General features: G+C 49.2%; 1 protein-coding gene across 2 annotated transcripts in view; it reads right to left on the minus strand.

Moving 5' to 3' along the window:
* Positions 1–5,046: 5,046 nt before the first annotated feature.
* The window catches only part of Hkdc1 (hexokinase domain containing 1), a 37,777-nt gene continuing 18,861 nt past the window's right edge, over positions 5,047–23,962 (minus strand). Inside the window, exons 9-18 of one of the 2 annotated variants that reach the window (XM_021205082.1) lie at positions 23,536–23,769; positions 21,697–22,001; positions 18,819–18,958; positions 18,601–18,720; positions 15,939–16,034; positions 15,697–15,796; positions 14,230–14,413; positions 11,895–12,050; positions 6,759–6,992; positions 5,047–5,833 (exon numbers count right to left, since the gene is read on the minus strand). In XM_021205082.1, the coding sequence (XP_021060741.1) occupies positions 5,686–5,833; positions 6,759–6,992; positions 11,895–12,050; positions 14,230–14,413; positions 15,697–15,796; positions 15,939–16,034; positions 18,601–18,720; positions 18,819–18,958; positions 21,697–22,001; positions 23,536–23,769 (1,717 nt within the window). In that variant the 3' untranslated portion in view covers positions 5,047–5,685. The remainder of the gene's footprint in view (positions 5,834–6,758; positions 6,993–11,894; positions 12,051–14,229; positions 14,414–15,696; positions 15,797–15,938; positions 16,035–18,600; positions 18,721–18,818; positions 18,959–21,696; positions 22,002–23,535; positions 23,770–23,962) is intronic. The other variant, XM_021205083.1, reaches the window with a different exon arrangement.

A 23,962-nucleotide genomic window follows, 5' to 3' on the forward strand; every position in this document is an offset into this window, starting at 1 on the left:
TTTTTTTTTTGAGACAGAGTCTCAGGTAGACCAGGCTGGTGTCAAACTCACTCTCTACCTGAGGCTGGCTTCGAACCCCTGAGTCCCCGGCCTCCGATTTCCAAGCGCTGAGATTACAGATGTGAACTGCTATCCTTGGCTTCAGAAACTGATTTTTTTTTTCTTTAAAAGATACTGTTTACAGCACCACTATGATCACAAACTCCCGGTTGGAATGAATAGGATCCAAGTATACTGGATGAAATTTTTAAAGAATTAATTAATAAGTATCAATTAATTATTATTAATTATCATTTAGACTATAGAAGACCAAACCTGGGACAGACAGATTTAAGACCGGGTAAGAGGTTCCTTAGCTGGGAGATTCCACCGCCCCCCCTAGTTAAGTGGACAAGAAGGCAAGATAAATACAAGAATTCAAAGTTCGACAGCAGGGAAGGCAGAGGCAGAAGGATCCAGCATCGGGATGGTAAGAGCGTCAGGAAGACAAGAAGATGGAGGTTGAAGCTGTTTGAATAAAATAGCATGCATTCCTCACAGCCTGCGGAAATGAAGAGCCCCGGCCATTAGTGAGAGCTGCAGGGGAAATGCCTCTTACATCATCAACTACCATAGGTTTCTAGGGACGAGAACCACAGTAGGGTCAGTGGCACTTGCGCCATCGTCATCAATAGCAACCACAGACTGCATTTAAATTTCATCTTTATGTTAGTGGGGTGGGTAGCACGTGGCGCCTCGTGCACGCAGCAGTCAGAGGACAACTTTTGGGAGTCAGTTCTCTTCTTCCACGTTCAGGTGGCCAAGCTTAGCCACAAGTGCCTTAACCCCCTGAGCCACCACACGGGCCTAGAAGCTCGAGAGATATTTTTTATTGAGATGGCTGTAAATGTCTCAAAATGAGGTTTACACTCAGGAAGGCTTCAACATTATGATTGCTATTCGGTTCTGTTGGTGCTTGTTATATAATGAATTAATACTTATATGTATGACTATTACCACTTTCTCCTTTGGGGCGGGAGTAGTAGGGGTTTGAAACAGACGCTCACTTTGTAGTCTAGGCTAGACTCTCTATGTGGCCCAGACTAATCTTGAACTTGTGACTCTTGCCTCAGCCTCATGAGTATGAAAATTACAGGCATGCCTCCCCAGCTTTAGCGCTACTTAAGAGCCATTTTATTATACCCTCAGTAATCCTATGCATTTCATACCCTTAACACTTTTCTCAGACAAGATATATTTCAGGCCCTTACCCCAATGGCCCATGGTGCACATGGGCACAGGAGCACACACTCCCAGGATCTAAAGGAAGGAGGCTACAGTCTGCCGCCACCTGGTCCTTCTGTCCTTGGTTGTCTTATGGATACAAACTTGCCTTTCTCTTTCTTGTGAGCTCTAACACGGCACAATGGCAGCATATTTCCTTGGGTCTCTGCACCAATTGAGCCATCGCCTAATAGAGGACTTACTGTGCCTGTAAAGCTTGGGTCCCACTGGGTGAGACAGATGAATGGAGAGAGTCAGAAGCAGTGAGTTCATTCACTTTCGAGGCTCCCTTCACTCATCGGTTTCTTCAGAGAACGAGGGCTGTCCACTGCCCGCTGCCCACCGCCCACTGTCCACTGCCCACTGCTGCAGCCAGCTCCCAATGAGATCCTCTCTTGCCTGTGGACAGAAGCGAATTGTTTCTGAATGGGACAATGAATCCGGCCACATGTTCTGGAAAAGCAGGTGATGGAGGAAAACTACTTCTCACATTTTTACCCGTCAGCTAGCTCTATAAGGGGCACCAAGAGGAAGGAAGTGCAGGGCTCTAAACTGTAGAAAAGAACACTCTTTTCTTTGATTGCTGAGACTGAACCTCATTACATAGCCCAGGCTGGCCTCAGATTCACAGAGATCTACCTACTTCTGCCTCCACATGGCCAAGGCTGTTTTCATTTTATGTGGAACGGGATTATATGTGTTGAGGCTGATTTTTAACTCATTTATAACCAAGGATGACCCTGAATTCTCCTCCTGAGGGCTGGAATTTGAGGACCAGTATCACCATTCTGAGTTTACGCAGTGCTAGGGACCAAACCCACGACTTTGACCATGCTAGGCAGCTTCTCTACCAATGGAGCTCCATCCCCAGCTTATCCTCTAAAGAAGACAGACTATGAGCTTCTCCCAAGGACAGTTTACCTTGATGTAGTTACTGGTCTAACCTAGCAAGCCTTGAGAAGAGGGGGGCCCTCCATGGTCCCAGGTGTTTCAGGGAGTCCTGCAGTCACAGAATGGATGTTTGCCCTCTCTGGAGTTCCTGTTCTGCCTCAAACTCTATGATGTCATCAACTGGTTACAGTGGCTAAGGGGACCTGGATACCTAGGGAATCCTTTTCAGAACTAGGCAAGAAGGTTGGATAACCTCCTCAAACCTGCTTACACGTGCTGAGAGACAATGGTGGTACAGCAGGCAAAACCTGTGGGCCAGATCATCTATCCCAAAAGGATGCTGCAGACTCAGAGGGAAGTGAGATAGAGAGCTGAGGGTATGGTACCCAGGAAGAACTGAGGAGCGGTTAAAAGGACAGCCAGGTTCCCAGCTAATTAAGACGAATCCTAGTGGGCTGGGGAGCTGGCTCAGCAGTTAGAGCATTGGCTGCTCTTCCAGAGGACACAAGTTAATTCCCAGCAACCACACGGTGGTTCACAGCTGTCTGTAACTCCTGTTCTAGGGGATCCTACTCCATCACATGTGCAGGCAAAACACCGATGTATGTAAAACAAAAATAAATAAATTAGAAAAAAACCGACAAAACCTAGTGAGATTTCTTCAGTAAGGTTGGGAGGTGAACCATCAGGAGGCAGACACAATTCCGGGGCAACCTTGACTGTCTCAAAAAGACTACAGGAAGTGCCCATGAGGGAGCTCAGCCGTTAGGAGTGCTCACCACCGAGCTGACCCTGAGTTCAATCCCAGAACCCACGTGGTAGAAGAGAGAACTGATTCCAGAAAGATGCCCTCCAACCTACAAACATACACACACTCACACACGTGTGCACACACGAAAACTTAGAAACCCAAGGAAGGGGCTGGAAAGATAGCTCTGGTTAATAGCAGTGGCTGCTTCTGCATAGGACACACATTTCATTCCCAGGACCCACATGGCAGCTCACAACATTCTGTAAGTCCAGATTCAGGGGATTTGAGGCTCTCTCTCTTGGCCTTGGAGGCACCAGGCATGTACATGCGTGCAAAACATTCATACACATAAAATAAAATTTTGGTAAGAAGGAGGGGAAATAGGGGGAAAGGAAGAGATTTCCCCCAAAAAAACATTATACCTAAATACAACAATAAATTTAACAAGTCCTATAACCCTTCTCCAGGGAGGCATAGCTTGAAAAGGTTGACAGTGCCATCTAGGACCTGCTCATAGAACTACATGTTCACTGACTGCTCCAGAAAGCACTGCAGAGGCCCCTTCAGCTCCCTCATCTGGTCCTAGCCCTGGCTGCTACCCCACCCACCCACCCACTCCGGGATTCGCCTCTCTGGTTCTGTCTGCCACCACAGACTGCCTCAGTACATGACCACCCCCAGCACAGGGAACCATCCTCTCAGGAAGGGGCACCCAGCAACAACATGGGGCGGAACCAGTGTGTCAAACGATCACATCAACCTGGACCGCGCAATATTCTTCTCCCTCTGTTGCCCACGAGAATGAGTAGTTGTTTTCTCACTGCACCCCAGCCCCACCCCAGGAAAACGTCTTAGAAAGCTTTACTTTAAAGGCCATAATCCTCCTCAGTAAATATTTAAACACGGTGATACAGTCCTGGGTTTCTTCTGACAATTAAAAAAAAAAAAAAAAGATACATCCAGAACTGTTGGTGGTGGCCCACGCCTTGAATCTCAGCACTCAGGAGGCAGAGGCAGGCGGATCTCTGTGAGTTCGAGGCCAGCCTGGTCTACAGAGTGAGTTCCAGGACAGCCAGGGCTACACAGAGAAACCTTGTCTCGAAAAACCAAAAAAAAAAAAAAAAAAAAAAAAAAAAAAAAAAAAAAAAAAAAAAAAGGTATGTCTGGCAACAAGCTTACAACCTCCCAAACCAGATAAGGAGTCCACAGAGTCAGGGGACAGGACAGGAAGTGCAGGCATTTCAGGGACAAGCTGGGAGCGAACGGAAAGACATGGCTCCTGGAGAGAGAGTCAGGGACATGTCTGCTCCAGATGGTTCTGGTAGGTAGGATAAGGGAATACCAGTGGATAGGAGGACACTGCTCCAGGGACAAAGAGTGGCAGAGGAGGAGAAAGGACTCCGGGGCTGTGGAGATAGGAAAGTGCTGTCTCCAAACATCCGGGGCACAGATAAGGATACCTGCCTGGTGTGGTTGGTGTGCCTGCAATTCTATTGGTGGGAGGAGGAGGCAGGAGGATACCTGGGACTTGCTGGACAGCCAGCCTAGCCTAGCCAGTGGACTCCAGATCCCACTGATGGACCCTAAGGAGATGGAAGGCATTTCTGAGGGCAACATAGAGGTTGTCCTCTGGTCTCCATGTACATGCTCGCGCACGTACACACACACACACACACACACACACACACACACATGAATACACACACCTACATGTGTGTGCACACAAATATACACATGTACATATCCACCCCTACAATGAACATACATTTACATGCATGCATACATGCCTATACATGAATACACATCTACATGTGCACACACAGAGATAAACACATGAACACATATCTGCATGTGTGCACATATGTACACACACCTGTACATGGACATATATGTATGCACACACATACAACTCCCAGCTGACACCAGTCCAAAAGCAAGCAAGCACTTGGTCACAGGTCACATGGTCACTGCTTGGTCTTGGGAAGTCCCTCACTTCAATCATGTGAAATTTGGATAATCAGTTCCATAGATCTTCTTCTGTGGGCAGGGAGTCTGGACTGGACTCTACAATCCCTTATCCTCCCTTGACGGGACATGGAGATGCCGACAAGCCTCTCAGGAGAAAGCTCAATACCTCATGGTTCCTGGAAACTCAAGTTTCTTTTATTCATGGCCCGTATTCGTATACCTAACAGTCCTTGAAATAAATGCAGACAGCAGCGACACCTACTGCGTCACATGAATGATAAACAGTACCTGGAATGATGTCCCACCACGAGATACACACACAGGGGATGACACCCCCTGGTGCTCACAGAGTGCCCTGAGTGGGTGAGATTCCTGCTGGCTCCAGGGCAATGGGCTCCTCTGCACTCAGAGATGCAGGTGCCAGTGCCCTTGTTTCCCCAGGGCCTATAAAGCCAGCATGACAAGTGAGGCCATGTTAACCTAGATCCCCTACTTCACTAAGCCTTTCTCCCTCTCAAGAGTTCAGACCCAATCTCCCACCAGAGGTAGCATAGTACCTGAAAGGGACACTCCAGCAACCTGAGACCTGATACTATTGAATGCTCACAGCTCAAGTGACTTGCCAAAAGGGGGATCTTGGGGGCCAGATCCTTTGATTTTTGAAAGTCAGACCATCTTTGGCTAAAATATGCCAAATGGAGGTGTCACCCAGTGTCACTGCCAAGCCAGCACCAGGATGCTTAGAGTCCGGAGAGAGGAAGGTGAGCCGGGAGGTTGTCTGGTGGTCCCTGGTCATCACCCGGCTGGGCCACCTAGTTGTCCTTCTGTGGCTGCTGTAGCCTCTTGGCTACAGCTGTGATCAGAGCTGCTCCCTTCCCACTGCCGTCTTCTGACAACATGAATGTCACATCGCACTGAGGGGCCAGGTCTTTCACCGTCTCCTGCAGTATCCGGGAGAAACTGGGACAAAGAGGAAGAAGACGGGACATCAGTCCTTGTAGTGGGGTTGGTGGTCTATACCATTGTGACCAAGTTTTCTTCTCCAGCCTTAGGCGAAAACCCCACACCCATGAGTCAAATGGGGTGCTAGCTTTAGGATTCTCACAGGACTGATCTAAGGAGACTCCATTGCTAGTTTTAGGGCCTTTGGGGGGAGCGGGGGGGGACATCAAACTGTTTGTCAGAGCCTTTTGTTTTGTCTTTATTTTATGAGACACGGTTTTTCTGTGTAGCCCTGACTGTTCTGAACTCACTCTGTAGACCAGGCTGGACTCAAACTGAAGAGCTTGCCTGCCTCTGTTTCTCATGTGTTGGGATCAAAGGTGTGCATCACCACTGCCCTGAGGTGCCAGCTCTTATGGTTTCTTTCGAGCCTTTGTTTAAATCTTAGTTCAAGAAAGAGGGGGCTGGAGAGATGGCTCAGCGGTTAAGAGCACTGACTGCTCTTCCAGAGGTCCTGAGTTCAAATTCCAGCAGCCACATGGTGGCTCACAGCCATCTGTAATGAGATCAGATGCCCTCTTCTGGTGTGTCTGAAGACAGCTGTACTTACATATAATAAATAAATCTGAGAAAGAGAGAGAGAAAGAGAGAGAGAGAGAGAGAGAGAGAGAGAGAGAGAGAAACTTAGAGCTGGTGAGATGGCTTAGAGGTGCTTGCCACCAGGCCTGATGACCTGAGTTCGATTCCTGGGTGGGTCCCATATACTAATAGAAGAGAACTAATGCCTATACATTCACATATGTACATACATACATATGTATGTATATACAAAATAGATGTAAAGATATTTAAAAGGCTATATAATTTGCAGAAATCAAACCCCAAAATGTGTGTCACTCAAGAGACAAAGAAAAGAAGTTGTAAGCTCGTCTCGGGGACTCACTGTGGGTGCAGCTTGTACAGTGTGCCATCCACGCCCACGGTGACCTTGAAGTGCTGGAGGCCCTGGTCTTCTCTCCTCTTCTCCACGATGGCAGCCATGCCAGCGCCACACATCTGGGCAGCCCTCCGAGACACGGCCCCGCACACCTCCTTCACCACAATACTGTCTTCGCACGTGCTGTCCAGGCCCAGCTGCTGCAGGATCCTCCTGACTTGCAGGAGGGCCAGCCGGTCACTGTGGACAAGCAGGCCAGAACATCAGCTGCTTCTAGCATCTGGACCTGCTTCATGTGATCCAGAGTCTTGTCGCCGGGCTATGCCTTAGCCTAAAGTACCATGCCAACGGCTGGGGCTGCAGAATGTCAGAGACATAGGGAAAGTCCCATACTCTAGGAAGTCCTATTGCCTTTAAACTGCAAGATGTAAGAGCACGCTCATTCCTGTCTCATTAGGAGCTAATATTAGGGTCAGCGGCCAACATACCAGATGCCCATTTCTCAGGTATTCAGTGACCAAGTGACTAAAGTAATAGATGGGGGAGTGGGGGGGGGACATTGCTAGAGAGATGGCTCAGAGGTTAGGAGCACTGGCTGCTCTTCCAGAGGTCCTGGGTTCAATTCCCAGTAACCACATGGTGGCTCACAACCATCTGTAATGGGATCCAGTGCCCTCTTCTGGTGTGTCTGAAGGCAGACAGCTACAGTGTGCTCATACACATAAAAATAAATAAATCTTTAAAGAAAAAAACAACAACCAGATGAGACAGGAGAGCTGTACATGTTAACTCAGAGCAGCCGTGACTGTGTGCATGTGCGACCAGAGAAAGGCTTAGCCCAGCATGGCGGGCAGAGGAGGTCGCAAGGCTCCCTTGGCTGGGGAGCAGTGGGCAATTGGTGGCTGCTGGGTAAAGAGGAGTTGGCTTGAGAGAGCTTTCTTCAGGGATGGGGCCCCCGAGAGGCTGCCCTTGCTCTGGCACATGGCCGTACAGGCTGTACAGGCAGCATGAGATCGACCCCATGGGTTTTCTTTAAAAGAATTCATGAAACTGGGGAAAGAATAGTGTGGGAGGGGTGAGGTAGGAACTGGTGGGGAGGAATGGGGGTGGGTTTGATCAAAACAAATTACATGCATGTATGTATGAAATTCTCAAAAAAAAAAAATGTTAAAAAAAGAATGGGAGCCAGCCAGGTGTTAATGGTGCACACCTTTGATCCCAGCACTTTGGAGGCAGAGGTGGACAGATCTCTGAGTTCGAGACCAGCCTGGTCTACAGAGTGAGTTCCAGGGCAGCCAGGGCTACACAGAGTAACCCTGAATTGAAAAACCAAAACCAAAACCAACCAACCAAACAACAACAACAGAAGAATGAGAACCTGGTAAGACCATGGACAGAGAAATGGCACCTCGGGGACAAGCTGCCTTCAGGACTAGACCCCAATCAAGTCACAGTGAGCCAGTGATAAGCAAAGGCATCCGGCACTGAGCTCCGAGCCTCAAGCTAAGGCCTGTGAGGTTGCATGTGTGATGAGCCCTCCAAAGGATGGCAGACACGCCCGAATGACTACAGAGCTGCAGCCCTGAAGATGAAGCCATTTTATGTCGCGTGGCTGCAGAGACCGGGGGTGACCAAGCACTGTGTGCTCTTTGTCTCGGGATGGACGCGTTTGTTTGGGTTCTATTTCTTGTCTCAGTGAATGTGTTTTAATGTTGGTCACTGCCTAGGAAGGTGGAAGGGCAGACAGACAGCTCCCCAGACACTGGTCGGGTCATAGGAGCTTCTTATTTTCTTCCTTCCACTTATTTTTAGATTTTTATTTGTCTTGTGATGCTAGGAACGGAACCCAGAGCTTCCCGCATGCCAGGCAAGCACTCCACCAACAGAGAAGGTGAACTCTCACCCCATCTCCCTTCTCCCCTCCCTCTCTCTCCAGGGTCTTCCTCAAACTCTGAATCTCCCGCCTCAGCTGAGTGCTGAGGTACAGGCGACCACCATACTTGGCTTCTAGAAACAACTTGTTTGGGCTGAGGGGACACAGACCACAGACACAAGCAGGTCAGGCTGACAGGGCGAAGCTGTTCTCAGAGGATCCCACTCGGTACACCTGCTCCTTCGGGTGCCAGAGCACTGGTGACTCCTCCCCCTCCACTCCTTCCTCCCCCTCTTCCTCCCCCTCTCCCTCCAGCTTCTCCTCCCCTCCCCTTCTTCTTTTTAAGGATTTATTATTTTCATTTTATGTGTATGAGTGTTTTGCTTACACTGTGTGAGTGACTTTCACCAGCAAAGGCTAGAAGAGGGTACCAGATCCCCTGGAATTGGAGTTCCAGGCAGTTGTGAGCAGCCACAAAGATGCTGGGAACCAAACCCAGTTCTGCAAGAGCAGCCACTACTCTTAACCTCTGAGCCCGGTCTTTTTAGGTCGTGATTTTACAGTGATGTCACCTTCTGTGGCCAGCGCTCCAGACAGCAAGAACCCTACAGGAGCTCCCTTGTGAGCGCTCTGACTTCGCTGGTAAAGTGAGCACACTGGTGTATTTGTTTTCTGCTGGTTTTTGTTGAATTGTATTTTTGGAATAAAGTCTTGTTCTGAAGCCCTGGCTTGCCTGGCACTCCCTTTGTAGCCCAAAGAAACCCTCCTGATTCTGCCCCCCAAGGGTTTTCCTGGCTCTGAATCTCTTTACACCTGTTATTGGCCCCAGGCAGGCTTTCTCACTCAAAACCATCTAATCTGAAAGGCTGGTAACGCTCACTGATTGAGCACAGGTTACGAGGAGTCCGCATATCTATATAACTGGTGGCAGCAGGAATACAAAGCACTATTTTGCTTATTTGTTTGTTTTTGTTTTTGTTTGTTTGTTTATACAGGGTCTCATATAGCCCAGGCTGCCCTAGAACTCATTACACGACCAAAGATGACCTTAAACTTCTCTTTCTTTGCCTCTTGTTCAAAGGTTGCACACATGCACCACGAGGCCTGGCTTATGCTGTGCTGTGGATTTGAACCTTGGGCTTTGTGCGTGCCAGGGAAGCAAGCCAACCGAGCTACGTCTGCAGCCTCAGAAGCCACTCTCCGAAGCAGCAATGCACCCTCAGGGACATACTCCATTTGTCAAATGCTCCCAAGTAAATAATTCATAAGATGCAAATAACTGTGTGTAAAAAGAGTAGCTATGATGGTGTTTCTCAGAATAACAAAAATTCATAAATTATAACGTTGGCATCACACACTAAGGGGAAATTTAGTAAATTATAGTATAGTAACAGTGAAGTTTTATGCAGTGTTTCAAAATGATTATTTACACTAGCAAGCTAATAAAGGAAAGCTTGCTTTCAAGAAATCTTCTAGCTAACTAACGCCAGCAACACAAGATTGTCGCCATAAGCATTGGTGAGCCGTAACAATACAGAAAAGGGACAGACAGACGGAGATTCGACACTGAATCTGATGAGGATCCAGGGTGAATGTAAGATTTCCAGATGATCCAAGAGACAAGGGAGAGAACTGAATGCTGTCCTGAGCATCCAGGTCAGGAATACAGGAAAGTCAAAGGATGAAACTCGGTTTCCTCTGCAATGGTGCAGTTGGGGAGAACAAGGGAGAGGACGCCCAGAGAGTAAAGTGTACTTTAGACACACTAATCAAGCAGAGGAGCCCTGTTTGTCTACTAACACATTCCAAACAACTGTACTTCCGCGTCTGCGCTTGTCTGGCAGTTCAAGAAACAACTCAAAGAAGGTGTTTCTGACATTAGGGGTGACATTAGTTGTTCGGGATATGATAATGGTAGTTGGTTATGATTTTTAAAAAAATATTTTGTCTGTTTGTTTACTTTTATGGTTTATTTATTTTATGTGTATAAGGACACCATCACTGTCTTCAGACACACCAGAAGAGGGCATCAGATCCCATTACAGATGGTTGTGAGCCACCATGTGGTTGCTGGGAATTGAACTCAGGATCCCTGGAAGAGCAGTCAGTGCTCTTAACCACTGAGCCCTTGGTTATGACTTTTTTTTAAAGAGCTCCTACTTTAGAGCTGCATCTTGAAATATTTATAAATGAGCTGACATAAGGTATGGGCTGCGTTTCAGATTAACCTGGTCAGAGGCGAGGCCATGGGGTTGTGGGACAAATGCAGTTTGGTGAGGAGCTGACCCTTGTGAGGAGCAGCGATGGGGACACGGGTCTGTTTCACTGTTGTTCTACTTTAGAAGAGGTTTAAAATCCTTCCTAATAAATAGTAAAATGAGAAACAGAAGCCAGGCACCAAACAAACACTGGAACCCCAGCACTAGGGAGGTAGAGGCAGCCCTCAGCTACACTGCAACTTTGAGGTCACCTGGACTATATCAGACCCTCTAAAACAAACAAACAAACAAACAACTAACCTAGCATTGTAAGTAAAAATGTCTATGTAAACACCGAATCAATGCTATGTAAAGTACATGTAATATGATGGCATGTACCAAATAAGCTTGCATACATTAAAGAACTCTGGAGGGGACAAAATATGCAAACTCAAAGTAGCTGTATTTGGTAATAAGCATATGAGTGATTTCCTTTTCCAGATATTTCTTTGTCACAGGTATATCATCTTTTCAAAATAGAGAAGGGCTAGCTTTTAGCGTAAATTAATTCCTCCTGGAACCTTGGTAGAGAACCCGGTCCTTTCAATTAAGTGACCTGGGGCTAATCTATCCCCAGACAGGATGCTGTCCTCTGAGCTGGAATCGGATGCAGGTGAGTGGGCAGTGGAGGTGCCATGAGCGAATGGCCAGCAAACTCCGTGGCTACTGGAGTCTTCCTACCCACCCTCTGCTTCTCTCTCCAGGGTTTCACATACTCCCGGATGGCTTCAAACTTGCCATGTAGCCAACACTGATCTTGGTCCTCCTGCCTCCACTTCCTGAGTACTGAGATAGTGGGTGTGAACCACCACACGTGCTTTATGAAGATGCCGGGGATCAAATCCAGGGCTTCACACATGCTAGGCGAGCACCCTACCCACTGAGCCACATCCTCAAGTCTTGCTTTTCATTTTTTCCATTCTCAGATCTTCCCACCCCTTGTGGGGAAAGACAGCTGTCCCTTTCCCTCAGCATCCCACACAAAGCAAGTTAAGTTTGGTCATACATCACCTTTCAATCTGGGACAGGAATTTGGTTTCAAAGATACCCCTGGTCCGGAGTCGCTCTGAAATCTGCCCTCGGAAGAGGAGCCCCTGCCGGGTGAGGTCGATCAGGATCCGCCTCACAATCTCCCCCAGGTACATCCCACTGGTCATCTTCTCGTATCTGTTTGGAGGAAGAGGTGGATTAAACCGGTGGGTGAGGATGCCGGGCTGGATGTGGAAAGCTAGTCACACCGCACCTGAAATTCATGGCTCACAGTGGCCTCGGAGGCTCTCACTGCAGTTGTCAAAAAAAAAAAAAACATAACACAGAGGGGTGAAGTGAGAGAGGGAGGCCTCAGAGCCACGTGGGAGCCAAGCCCAGCTCCCCACATCCCGTCGTGGCATGTGTCCCTACGTAAGCTTTACCTGTAAACTGACAGCGAAGCAGGATTCTAAGGGCTGCAGGAGGCAGGGTCTGCCCCTGCCAGCCAGGAATGAAGATTGCCAAAGAGGGAGAGGGACCATCAATACCCATCCGGTCCTTGTCCAAGCCCCTGCCTAGACAATATTCTCAGCCCATCGTATCCTTGAGCCTGATCTTAGCACATTTCTGAGGTGCTCAACCTCCTCTTGCTTGCCTGCCATCATGATAATATCTGCTTCCCCTCAGTTTATAGATTATAACCCCAAGCTTAACTGGGACGAGTCCCACCAGATCTAAAACACTCTCTGGCCATTTGCAGAACACTGGGGACAGGCCCAGACTCACTCCTGGGGGCCTCATACACTAGCTTCACCTCAGTCTAGCCCTCTCTTCCAGTGAGCATCAGAATGCAGGTGGAAATCTACCATAAGGTGTCTAGAAGCCGTTCATTATTTTCTGTCTTTTCAGTAGTTAGTAATTGCGGCGTACCTCATAAAGGCTTGTAGTCCATGATAAGATGTGATACCATGTTGAGGCCAGCCTTCCCATCTGTCCTAGGGACCCCTTTCCCACCCCTTAGAATTCACTGACTTTAAAAGCCCAAGGACCTTGACCTCTAAATGGGACATTGTAAAGCCCACCTTAAGGACCATTAGGTCATACACCCCTGCTCTGTGGTACCCAGGCAGTCTGCAAGCAGACATTCTGACAGCTTCTGGTTGGCTACCAGAGCCCACAAGTCTTCAGATTACCTTCTGGTAATTAGAAAAGGGACCCCTCCCTCTCCTGTCAGAAACAGAAAGATGGCCTTCTTTTATCCCCTGTTCTGGCAACTGGTTCAGAGATAGAATCATAGAGAAAGCTGCCAGGTTGATGCCACAGAACAGACCTGCTCCCTGGGTTTGGCAAAACGGCGTCTGCTGGGGCACAGTGCTGTACATTGTGTATTCAGATGCTGTTTGCTGTGCCCAGAGATCTGGTGGCAGTCCTGACACTGGCATTGGCCTGTTATGTGGAACATCTCCTGTCTCAATGATGTGTAAAAAAATTCTTCTTTTCCATCAACTCTGATTGGTTAATAAAGAGCTTATTCAGCCTATAGCTGGGCAGGAGAGCACAGGGCGGGCCTTCTGACCCCAGTCTGGAGGTACCAAGCAAAAAGAGAAGAGAGGAGAAGAACGAGAACAGGAAGATTTTCTTGCTAAGAGAGTAACCGTGAAGAGGAAGCGGAGAAGAAGATGAACCAGGAGATCATCATGTGAGTCGCCATGAGGACGCGCATGGAACAGAGCGAGCCAGGGACGGCTCAGAGTAAAGGACCACGAGGCTGGGGAGTAAGCAGCCAATGAGGTTAGAACAGATGAGCATCTGCCCAACATGCAGCTTGTTAATAAATTCGTTAGGTCTGGGCCTCCGTGCCATTTATTTGGGAACTAAAGGGGGATAGAGCAGGCATAGAGATGCCCTGCTGTTATTTGGAAGGAACGGGGTTAAGGAAAAGCCCACGGAATCACATGTACATGTAATCCCTTCATACGTGACATACATGCCGCATGAGATCAGATCTACACGTAATCCCTTCACACATGACACCCCCCATGGGATCACATCGACATGTAATCCCTTCATACATGACATACATGCCGCATGAGATCAGATCTACACGTAATCCCTTCACACATGACACCCCCCACAGGATCACATCTGCATGTAATCCCTTCATACGTGACACCCCCCACAGGATCACATCTACATGTAATCCCTTCATATGTGACATACATGCCACATGAGATCAGATCTACATGTAATCCCTTCACACATGACACCCCCCACGGGATCACATCTACATGTAATCCCTTCATACGTGACACCCCCCACACAGGATCACATCTACATGTAATCCCTTCACACATGACACACCACCTGGCCTTCTCACCTCTGCTTGCCAGCGTTCAGGGAGCCCTCATCCACCTCCTTGTCGTACTGGGTGCGGATGTCATCGATGCAGCCATTGTCTCCAAACCCACCCCACTCCGTGTTGATGCACATCCGGCCTTCGTCCCCGTCCACCAGCTCGATGTTCCTCATTTCCTCCATGTAGCACACGTTGCTTCCTGTCCCTGGAAGGAATCATGAGGGGACTTCAGTCCTCAAAAGACGACACTAGGTCTAAGTCAGGCTGATGAAGACCATAAGTAAGTTGGTGTCTGAGGTCCGAGGCACAGATAGATGGGATTCCAGCTTCTATTCAGCTGGCTGGTCTTGAACAAGTGCCTTATGGAGTTGTTAAAAAAAAAATAAGGCAACATTTGTGTATTCTCTCTAGCTGTCAAGTAGCCAATGAATGATTCTTGCCATTGTCACCAGCAGCAGCATGTCTATCATCATCATCGTCATCATCATCATCATCATCTTCCCTATCACCCCATGAAACCCATCACCATCAGTGTCATCACTGCCATCACTATAAGCAGCAGCAGCAGCAGCTCCATCCTTCCTATCATCATCATCATCCCCAGCCTCAGCATCCCCAGCATCAGCATCCTCCACAGCAGTTGCATCATCATCCTCTTTACCATTATCATCAGGTCCCTCTTGCCTATCATCATCATTACCGCACAGCCCTGAGCTCAGTGCAAAAGGGTGGGCTCCTTTAGTCATTGGGACTTCCTCTTCTCTGAGGATCCCGGAGTCCACACAGACTACCTGAGGAATATCACGTCATTCTGCGCCTGAGACCCCAGGATGCCTCCCCGTGCTAATGAGGCATCTCAGTACCTTAGTCTCCAGCCAATGACCTTTGTCCACCCTGGAGATTCTCACCTCATTCCCCAAAACTATATAACCCTTGGCTCACCCCCAGATAAAGTGTATGTACACATGCTGTTTCTTTGAATATCACCTGAGAGAGTTGCCTAATTGAACAAATGTGACACTGAGATCTCCGGAGACCTCTTCCCTCCCCAGCATTCCCTGCCAGACCCAGGTCCTGTGGACCACACATTTTGGACTTGGCTTCATCCTTTCCTGCCTGGGGTGTACCGGAGCCCAGACACACCTAGGGAAAGATGTGGACCTCAGAACTCGGTTCTGCTCCATCCTTCCCTGTTCGGTGCCTGGACACCACAAGGGAAGAAGCAGTAAACCTGAACCACAGTATACATCTGCGGAAATGCCCAAAACATGAAGGGGAGAGATGAAGAAAAGAAAAATTCTTTCTTTGTGCATCTCCCCCTTCCTCAATGAAACGAAGGGCCTTGGCTCACAGCCTTGGTGAGAAAGAGCCTGGGAATGAGCCGACCAAGGTCCCCAGACTGAATCACACCCTGGTCACAGAGCAGGGACCCCAGGAGAGTCCAAGGGGACCGGGACACTGTCTGTGGCACCGTGCCTGACCACGTACCTGCAATCAAGCCAATCTCACACCTGGGATCCTCATAGCCACAGGTCATCATGGTCCCCACCGTGTCGTTCACGATTGCAACGATGTCCAGGTCAAACTCCTGCAAAAGAAGCAGAGTGTGTGAGGGGCACCTGGGCCCAAGGCAGACGGAACAAGGCCTGAATCCCGTGGCCTGGGTGTATGCATCATGGCAGGGCAGGGGAAGAGGGCAGACCCAATGTGACCTCCCCACCATAGCCTACATTTCTCCTCTTGATGGCCTCTCTGAGCATGTCCACCACGTCCTCCCCTTCACAGTCGGTAGCCTTGAAGCCTTTGGTCCACCCTACTAGAGTCCCCTGAAACAAAGAAGGGGAACACTTCCCTTGGGCAGCCGTTCTCGGAATGACAGAGCACCTCAGATCCCGTAGGCACCGAGTCTGGTCACTGGCAGACCGTGCATGTTCTTGGCCTGCTTTTGCCTTCACTATCCCAGCATGGCTCCTGCCAAATGGGCTCTCCACAGCTCTGCCTGGTCTTCAAGACTCAGATATGTTCCTGCTGCTGCTACACAGAATCAAAGTCCGGGGTCAGAGCATCCCATTGCTAATATAGCCCACGACGGATGGAGGTGTTCTCGAGACTTAGAAAATGTCAGACTCAGCACCGTTACAGTAGAACGAGATGTTCCCCGCCCTCAGCAGTACTGAGAAGACATAATGTCTTATCCATCATCATCAATACTATTACAAACCAGAACCACCACACTGTCAAGAAACATGGAGCATTGGAAGACGTTCGTCACACAGTTTTTAATGAAAGCCATTAACACACAGGTAAAGAAGAAGCCCACTTTTTTTTTTTTTTTTTTTTTTTTTTTTTTTTTTTGTTGTGTTTCAAGACAGGGTTTCTCTGTATAGCCTTGGACATCCTGGAACTCATTCTGTAGACCAGCCTGGCCTCAAACTCAGAGATATTCACCTGCCTCTGCCTCCCAAACACTAGGATTAAAGGTGTGTGCCACCACCATCCAGTGCAAGTCCACTTTTGTTTTTAAAATGACATAGATATGGGGCTGGAGAGATGGCTCAGTGGTTAAGAGCACTGACTCTTTTTCCAGAGGTCCTGAGTTCAATTCACAGCAACCACATAGTGGCTCACAACCATCTGTAATGGGATCTGATGCCTGAGTCCTTTGCAAGAACAGTAAACTTCGGACTGATCTTGACAACTCCTAGACTCACTTGTAAAAAATGAGAAAACGAAACCACAGAGAGGTTAAAGAATGCACCCAAGGTCACACAGCCAATAAATGAGAAGACGCCTGACAATTTACATCAGGGTCTGTGGTTGTCGTCAGGTTCTTTCCCCCAACCTGAAGCAAAGGTTTTGAAAAGCACAAAGCAGTGTCTGGCACAGAAGTAGCACCGTGGATGCTGAGGGTGTATCTAGCCTCCTCCTCCTCCTCATCATCATCATCATCATCATCCTCATCCTCATCATCATCATCATCTTCATCATCATCATCATCATCAATCATCATCATCATCACTGGTGAAGGGCAGGGTATCATGTAACCCAGGCTGGCGCTGAGCTCCCTACACCAGGACAGCTTGAGAAACGCATCTCTTAGGTTACATGGGTGAGCTTTTATCTATCAACAAAAACCCTACAACTTTGGCATCTCCCTGATCACATGTGCTGTTCAGAGCTCATAAAAAATTTTTGCCCAGTTCTAATTAGCCTTCGCTGGCCACTTCCTTCTCAAACCGCTCCATAAAATGAGTGCACCCCTCTTTTCTAATAGTGTCACATGTATCCCTTCATGGATACTAGGCCATATCTGAGAGGGCCACTCCCTAGATCCAACCAACTGTGGATGGACTGGAGAGATGTCTCAGTGGTTAGGAGCACTGGCTGCTCTTATAGAGGACCCAGGTTCAGTTCTCAGTACCAACATGGTGGCTCACAACTACCTTGCAACTCCAGTTCCAGGGGATCTGATGTCTTCCTCTGGCCTCCACAGGCACTGCACACATGTGTGGCAGATGTACATGCAGGCAGAGACTCAAAAACGACCAAACAGATTAATTTAAAGTAGTCAGAAGAAGAATTGGCAGCTGTCCTGATGTCCCAGGCCCCTCTTATCACCCTTTCCTGATGTCCGGCTTGGCATTTACCCTGTGGGAAGTGATCTAGAGATGGCTTCCTGTATTCAGGAGGATGTGGGCCAGGTCTGTGCAGACACTATGCCATTCTGTAGAATGAACTTGAGCAACATGGATTGTGGTACCTGTGGTACCTGTGGTACCCTGCACCCAATCCCCCTGAAGATACCAGGGAGTTAACTCTTTTTGTGAATTTCAAACTAAGGAGAAATGAAATCAGATATATAGAAAACCCTTTAAATGGTTAATTCTCTCTACACCACGTGTTCCCAGATGTGTGCACAGTGGCCTGGTGATGTGCTTGCCTAGTATACGTCCTACGCTGAGTCCCATCCTCAGCGCGACAACGTGTGCTGGGCCTGGTGGTGCAGGCCTGCTACCCCAAGACACAGAAGGTGGCAGCAGGAAGATCAGTAATTCATGGTGATCCCTGCCTATATCAGGAATTTGAAGCCGGGCAGTGGTGGCGCACGCCTTTAAGCCCAGCACTTGGGAGGCAGAGGCAGGCGAATTTCTGAGTTCGAGGCCAGCCTCGTCTACAGAGTGAGCTCCAGGACAGCCAGGGCTACACAGAGAAACCCTGTCTCGGAAAGAAAAGAAAAAAAGGAATTTGAGGCCTTCCTGGGACACGGGAGACCCTGTCTCAGAAACAAAACCCAATGCGAGCACAGACACAGAGGAACCTTGAAATGCGCCCCCCCCCCCCCCCGGGAGGGCAGCCTCTGGGCCGGCTGTGTGCCTGGCAGGGCCTTCTCACCTTGTCGATGCATGTCTGTCGGCAGGGGAAGGAGAAGGTGAAGCCCAAAGGCAGCTGGGCGCCCTTGAGGCCCATGTAGTCCAGGAAGTCAGCGATGCACTGTACAATGTGGTCAAAGAGCTGCGTGGGGGAGGGGGGAGAGAGAGGAGCTCATGTGAGGTGTGCACTGATGGGGGCGGTGGCTGCCCTCCCCCCCCACCCCCGGCCCTGACACTCACCTCCTCCCCAGTGCCCTGCATGATCTCCAGAGGGATGGCGAAGATCTTGTTGTACATTCGCACCGACCTCCGTCTGATCTTCACCAGGAGGACTCGGAAGTTAGTTCCCCCCAAATCCAGGGCAAGGAACTTTCCTTTCTCTGGGGGAGAGAGAGAGAGAGTGGAGGCTGCATCCCACCCACCCATGCTGGGCAGGGACCCATCTTGGAAGAACAGAAGGTCAAGCCCAAAAGAAGAGGAACCTCTGTTCCTGACCTCCCAGACCGAAGAAGCCTCAGGTCCCCGCAGGTACCTGAACCCGCCTTAGGCCAGAGCATTTTTTCTTAGCCCTCATTTCCCCAGGACCCAGGCACTCTCCCCCACCCCACCCCCACTCCCCATTGCTTCCATTCTGGGCCTCTTTCCATGTCTACAGAGGGAGGAAGCCGAGTCTTCAAGGTTCTTCCAGCTCGAAACCTTACTGCCCAGTGGGTCCCAAGCATCCGGTATGGGACATAATGCACAGAACCTGGCACTCAGGGGGCCTTAAATGGGGAATCCCGGCCAGCTAACCTGAGTGCAAGGGACTCCAGAAAGCATCTCCACCCTCTTGAAAGAGTCCAGGGGAATCCTTCACCATAGCATGAGCCTGCTCTTCTTTTATCATGTGCACACGTGTGCGTGATATAGGTAGGACGGCATGTACGCCATGGCCCGTGATGGAGGTCAGAGGACAACTCTGCAGAGTTTGTTCTTTCCTTCCGCCTCCACGTGTGATCCTGGGGTACGGCTCGGGTTTCCCGGCTTACGTGGGAAGCAGCCTTACACCTTGAGCCATCTCATTGGCCCGGTATGAGCCAGTTCCTGTTCCCTCTTCCCTGGTCTCCATGTCCTCTGGCTGGGAAAGCAACTCCAGCCCTGCATCGTGGAACCGTGCAGGTCCCTGACTGCGGGGCCTCCCTCCCCACCCCTGCCCCTCGGCATCAGAGCCTGGTCTACACAGCGGCTCTCATTGCCCTCCATTCACCCGCCCGCTTCTGGCCATACTGCTCTTTCTGTTTCTCAAACTTGACGACATCATTCCAGCCATCTCTATCCTTCTGCCTGCATGTCTAAGTTCCATTCATAAGCACGCGGACTCTGCTCTATTGCTGGGCCTAGAACAGAGCCTAGCATGCAACTGCTGCTCCAGGGAGATTTGAGGGACACAGGAGTGGGGGGAAGAGGAGAAGGAGGAGGAGGAGGAGGAGGAGGAAGAGGAGGAGGAGGAGGAGGTGGTGGTGGCTGGTTTGTTTTACTGTTCTCAATTTTTCTATAAACTCAAAGGACTTTGGTTCCAGAAAAGTCATTGTTGTTAAGAGATTCAAAGTGTGTGACACCCCCCCCAGAAGCTTATGAGCCTGTGACATCCATGAAATGGGAATATTCCATCTTCAGGTAACAGGCAGTGATTTGTGGAATGAAATGACAGAACCCAGAGTAAACTGTAAGGCCTGAGCATGGGCCAGCAACCTGAGTTTGAGTCTCAGGTCCCACAGAGCAGGAGAGAGCCAATTCCTCCAACCTCCATGTGTGTGGTGTGGCACACAGAAGCCCCTGAGGGTCACAGAGGTAAGGCGACTGCAGAGAACCGATGCCCCTGCTCAGTGGTCCCCTCAGCTGAGCAGAGAGGACAGCAGGGCAGAGGGGGAGTTGGAAAAGTCAGGGCAGAAACAGTGAGGAGCCAGGCCATAACCCAAAGCCCAAGAGAGTGCTACCCAGAGGGAGCCCTGAAGGCCCACAGAAACCCAAGGGCCCAGAGGGAGGGTTGGGGCAGCATAGGGACTTCTGCTGGCTCACAGCAGGAGGTCTGTTCCTGTTGTCACCCACATCAAGAAAACACACATATACACACATACACATACATAACACACATACATACATATACACATACATAACACACATATATACATATATATACACACATGCAGACACACATACACAGACACATGTACTCATACACACACAGACACACATATATAGATACACACAGACACAGACACACATAGACACAGATATACACAGACACAGACACATACAGACAAATACACATATATACACATACATATGCGCACATACAGACAGACACATACAGATACAGACATATGCACTCATACACACACAAAAATACACACAAACATATACAGATACACATATACTTACATACAAGCATATATACACAGACACACATATACAATATACACAGAGACATACACACAAACATATCTACACATATATACACACACAGACAAAAACATAGACACACACATGTACACACAGACACAGACATATACACACAGACATACACACACACCAACACACAAACATACACTCATACACATAGAGACACATGTATACACACATGCATACACTCATATACACATACACTCATTCACACAGGTCACACAGGTCACACAGAGAGACACATACACACACAGACACATACATACATACATATTCGCACACAAACACACACAGATACACACATACACATACAGAGATAAATATACATACACAGAGACATACACATACAATTGTATGCACAGAGAGATACACAGAAAGACACACATACATATACATACACAAATAGACACAGATACATAGATATACACACACAAACAGACACACACAGACACAGACAGCCACACATACACAAACAGACACAGACATACACACACACAAACAAACACACACAGAGACACAGACATAAAAACACACGTGCACGTTTTAACCAAGTCTTGCAGACTCCTCCAACTGGCCCCTCTCTTCATCCAAGGCTCTAACAGTCTCTGCATTTGCAGGGTGTAGACAGGAGCCCTGCACACCCCATAGACCAGGTGTCTGTACCAACCCAACCCACCTGTGCCATCCGGCATCCCATAGACATAGGTGGGAAGCATCTTCACGGTAGCCAGAGCGTGGGTCTTTTTCTTCAGCCCGTACTCCAGTTCAGCCCGCATCTTGTCCCGCACACTCAGGAGTTGCTCTCGGCTCAACTGGAACAAAGCCAGCACCTTGTCGATCTGCTTGCGCTGGGCCTGCACCCGAGAGGCCACTGCGGTCACCATGGCGGCCCCCTTGGTGCTTCCGCTCTCTGACAGGAGGAAGCGGACATCACAGTTGGGGACCAGTCTCCTCACCACCTTGTGTAGGCGTTTGGGGTACCTGGAGGTAGAGGTGACAGTCAGATAGTGAGCAGTCTTTTCAGCTGGGTTAGTCAGCGGGAACAGACACAGGGGTAGTGGGCAGTGGGACCCGGGGGACTCTGCTTGTTGGGCAGTGGGCAGATGGACTATGATAAGCTAGGACAGTTGAAAGGACACTTTGGAAGCTAAGGGAAGTGCTGAGAGGGCATGAAGGAACAATGTGATGGTAGGTGTCGCCTCTGCCTGTGGGGAAGGATTTGTTCTTTCAGCCCCTTCTAGGGTGCACACTCCTGGCTTCCAGTGTAGCCTCCGTTAGCTAACGAGTCTTTCACTCTGAATCCCTTGAGGAATTTTTATTTCCCTAAGTCTTCCTAGCGGGATCTGGCGACCTCTGCCATCACTGATTTTCCCCATCACTGACGGGGTATCTCTGACTTTTCAGTATTGCTATGCCATGGGGATTCCCTAGATAGTGGAGAGAAAGATTGTTAGGAAGATGACAGATGGAAAGGTAGGAAGACACATAAATAGACAGATAGGCAGGCAGACAGGCAGGCAGACACACAAGAGATGAGTGAATGAACACACCAGTCCTTGCATGGATGGATGGATGGATGGATGGATGGATGGATGGATGGATGGATGGATGGGAAGGTAGGTGAATGGATGGGTGGGCGGGTGAATGGATGGATGGATGGGAAGGTGGGTGGGTGAATGGATGGGTGGGTGGGTGGATGGATGGATGGATGGATGNATGGATGGGAAGGTGGGTGGGTGAATGGATGGGTGGGTGGGTGGATGGATGGATGGATGGATGGATGGATGGATGGATGGATGGATGGATGGGAAGGTGGGTGGGTGAATGGGTGGATGGGTAGATAGATAGATAGATAAATAGATAGATAGATAGATAGATAGATAGATAGTCTTTCTAATTAGGCAATAGCTTTAACAGATTTTTTTTTTTTTTTTTTTTTTTGGTTTTTCAAGACAGAGTTTCCTCTGTATAGCCTTGGCTGTCCTGGAACTCACTTTGTAGAACAGGCTGGCCTCGAACTCAGAAATCTGCCTGCCTCTGCCTCCGAGGGCTGGGATTAAAGGCGTGCACCACCATGCCCGGCTCAGATTTTTTGTTTGTTTTATTTATTTATTTATTTATTTATTTATTTATTTATTTGAGATAGGTCTTACTGCATAGCCCAGACTGACCTCAAGCTTGCTTTCTTCCTGCCTCCTTACAGTGGAAATCACCATTGTTCTGCCCTCCATCCACAACAGAGAACCTGCTTCTGGTCAGCCCCTCTGAGTTCTGTAATTACTGGTCTGCACCACCACATCCAGCTAACAGCCCATCTCTCAGTGAGTGATTCCCCAAAGCACCCGGTCAGCTGTGTAAACGCACACTTGGCTCACTCTTCCCTTGGAATCTTAGAACTAGTGAGAGAGAGCTGACTCCAACTGCACAGATATGTAACACAGACCTGAGGGAGCACTGGGGCTCAGCTCCAGGGGGCGACCCAGCGTTGGGATACAGGTTGGCGGGCAGCACTTACTGAGGGTGTGTTTTGTAGAGGGTTCCATCCACGCCCACTGTGGTGCGGAGTCGGGCCAGCTTCTTGTTCTCTCGGAGGCGAGTCAGGATGGCTGCCAGAGCCGCCGCGCAGAGATTGGCCGAGCGGAAAGAGACGATGGTGCACACGTGCTGGACCGCGATGCAGTCTGACTCAGAGGGCTCCAGGCCCAAATCCACCAGGATCTCTCGCGTGTTGGCCAGGCCTTCTTTACTCCTATCCAGGGACAAGAATGAGAGGCTCACCCTTCTCCGTGCTGTGCTGTGGGTATCCTCCTGGGACATGTGCCCTCGGGGTTGTGTGCCCAAGTCAGCATCAGCACTGAATAGAGCCGCTACCACGTGCCACCGCACACCGGGTACCTGCTAAGCCTCTGCCATGCAAGTGAACTCATCTGACCCTCACAAGA

Source organism: Mus pahari, chromosome 9 (genome assembly GCF_900095145.1).
Source record: "Mus pahari chromosome 9, PAHARI_EIJ_v1.1, whole genome shotgun sequence".
Classification (NCBI taxonomy): domain Eukaryota; kingdom Metazoa; phylum Chordata; class Mammalia; order Rodentia; family Muridae; genus Mus; species Mus pahari.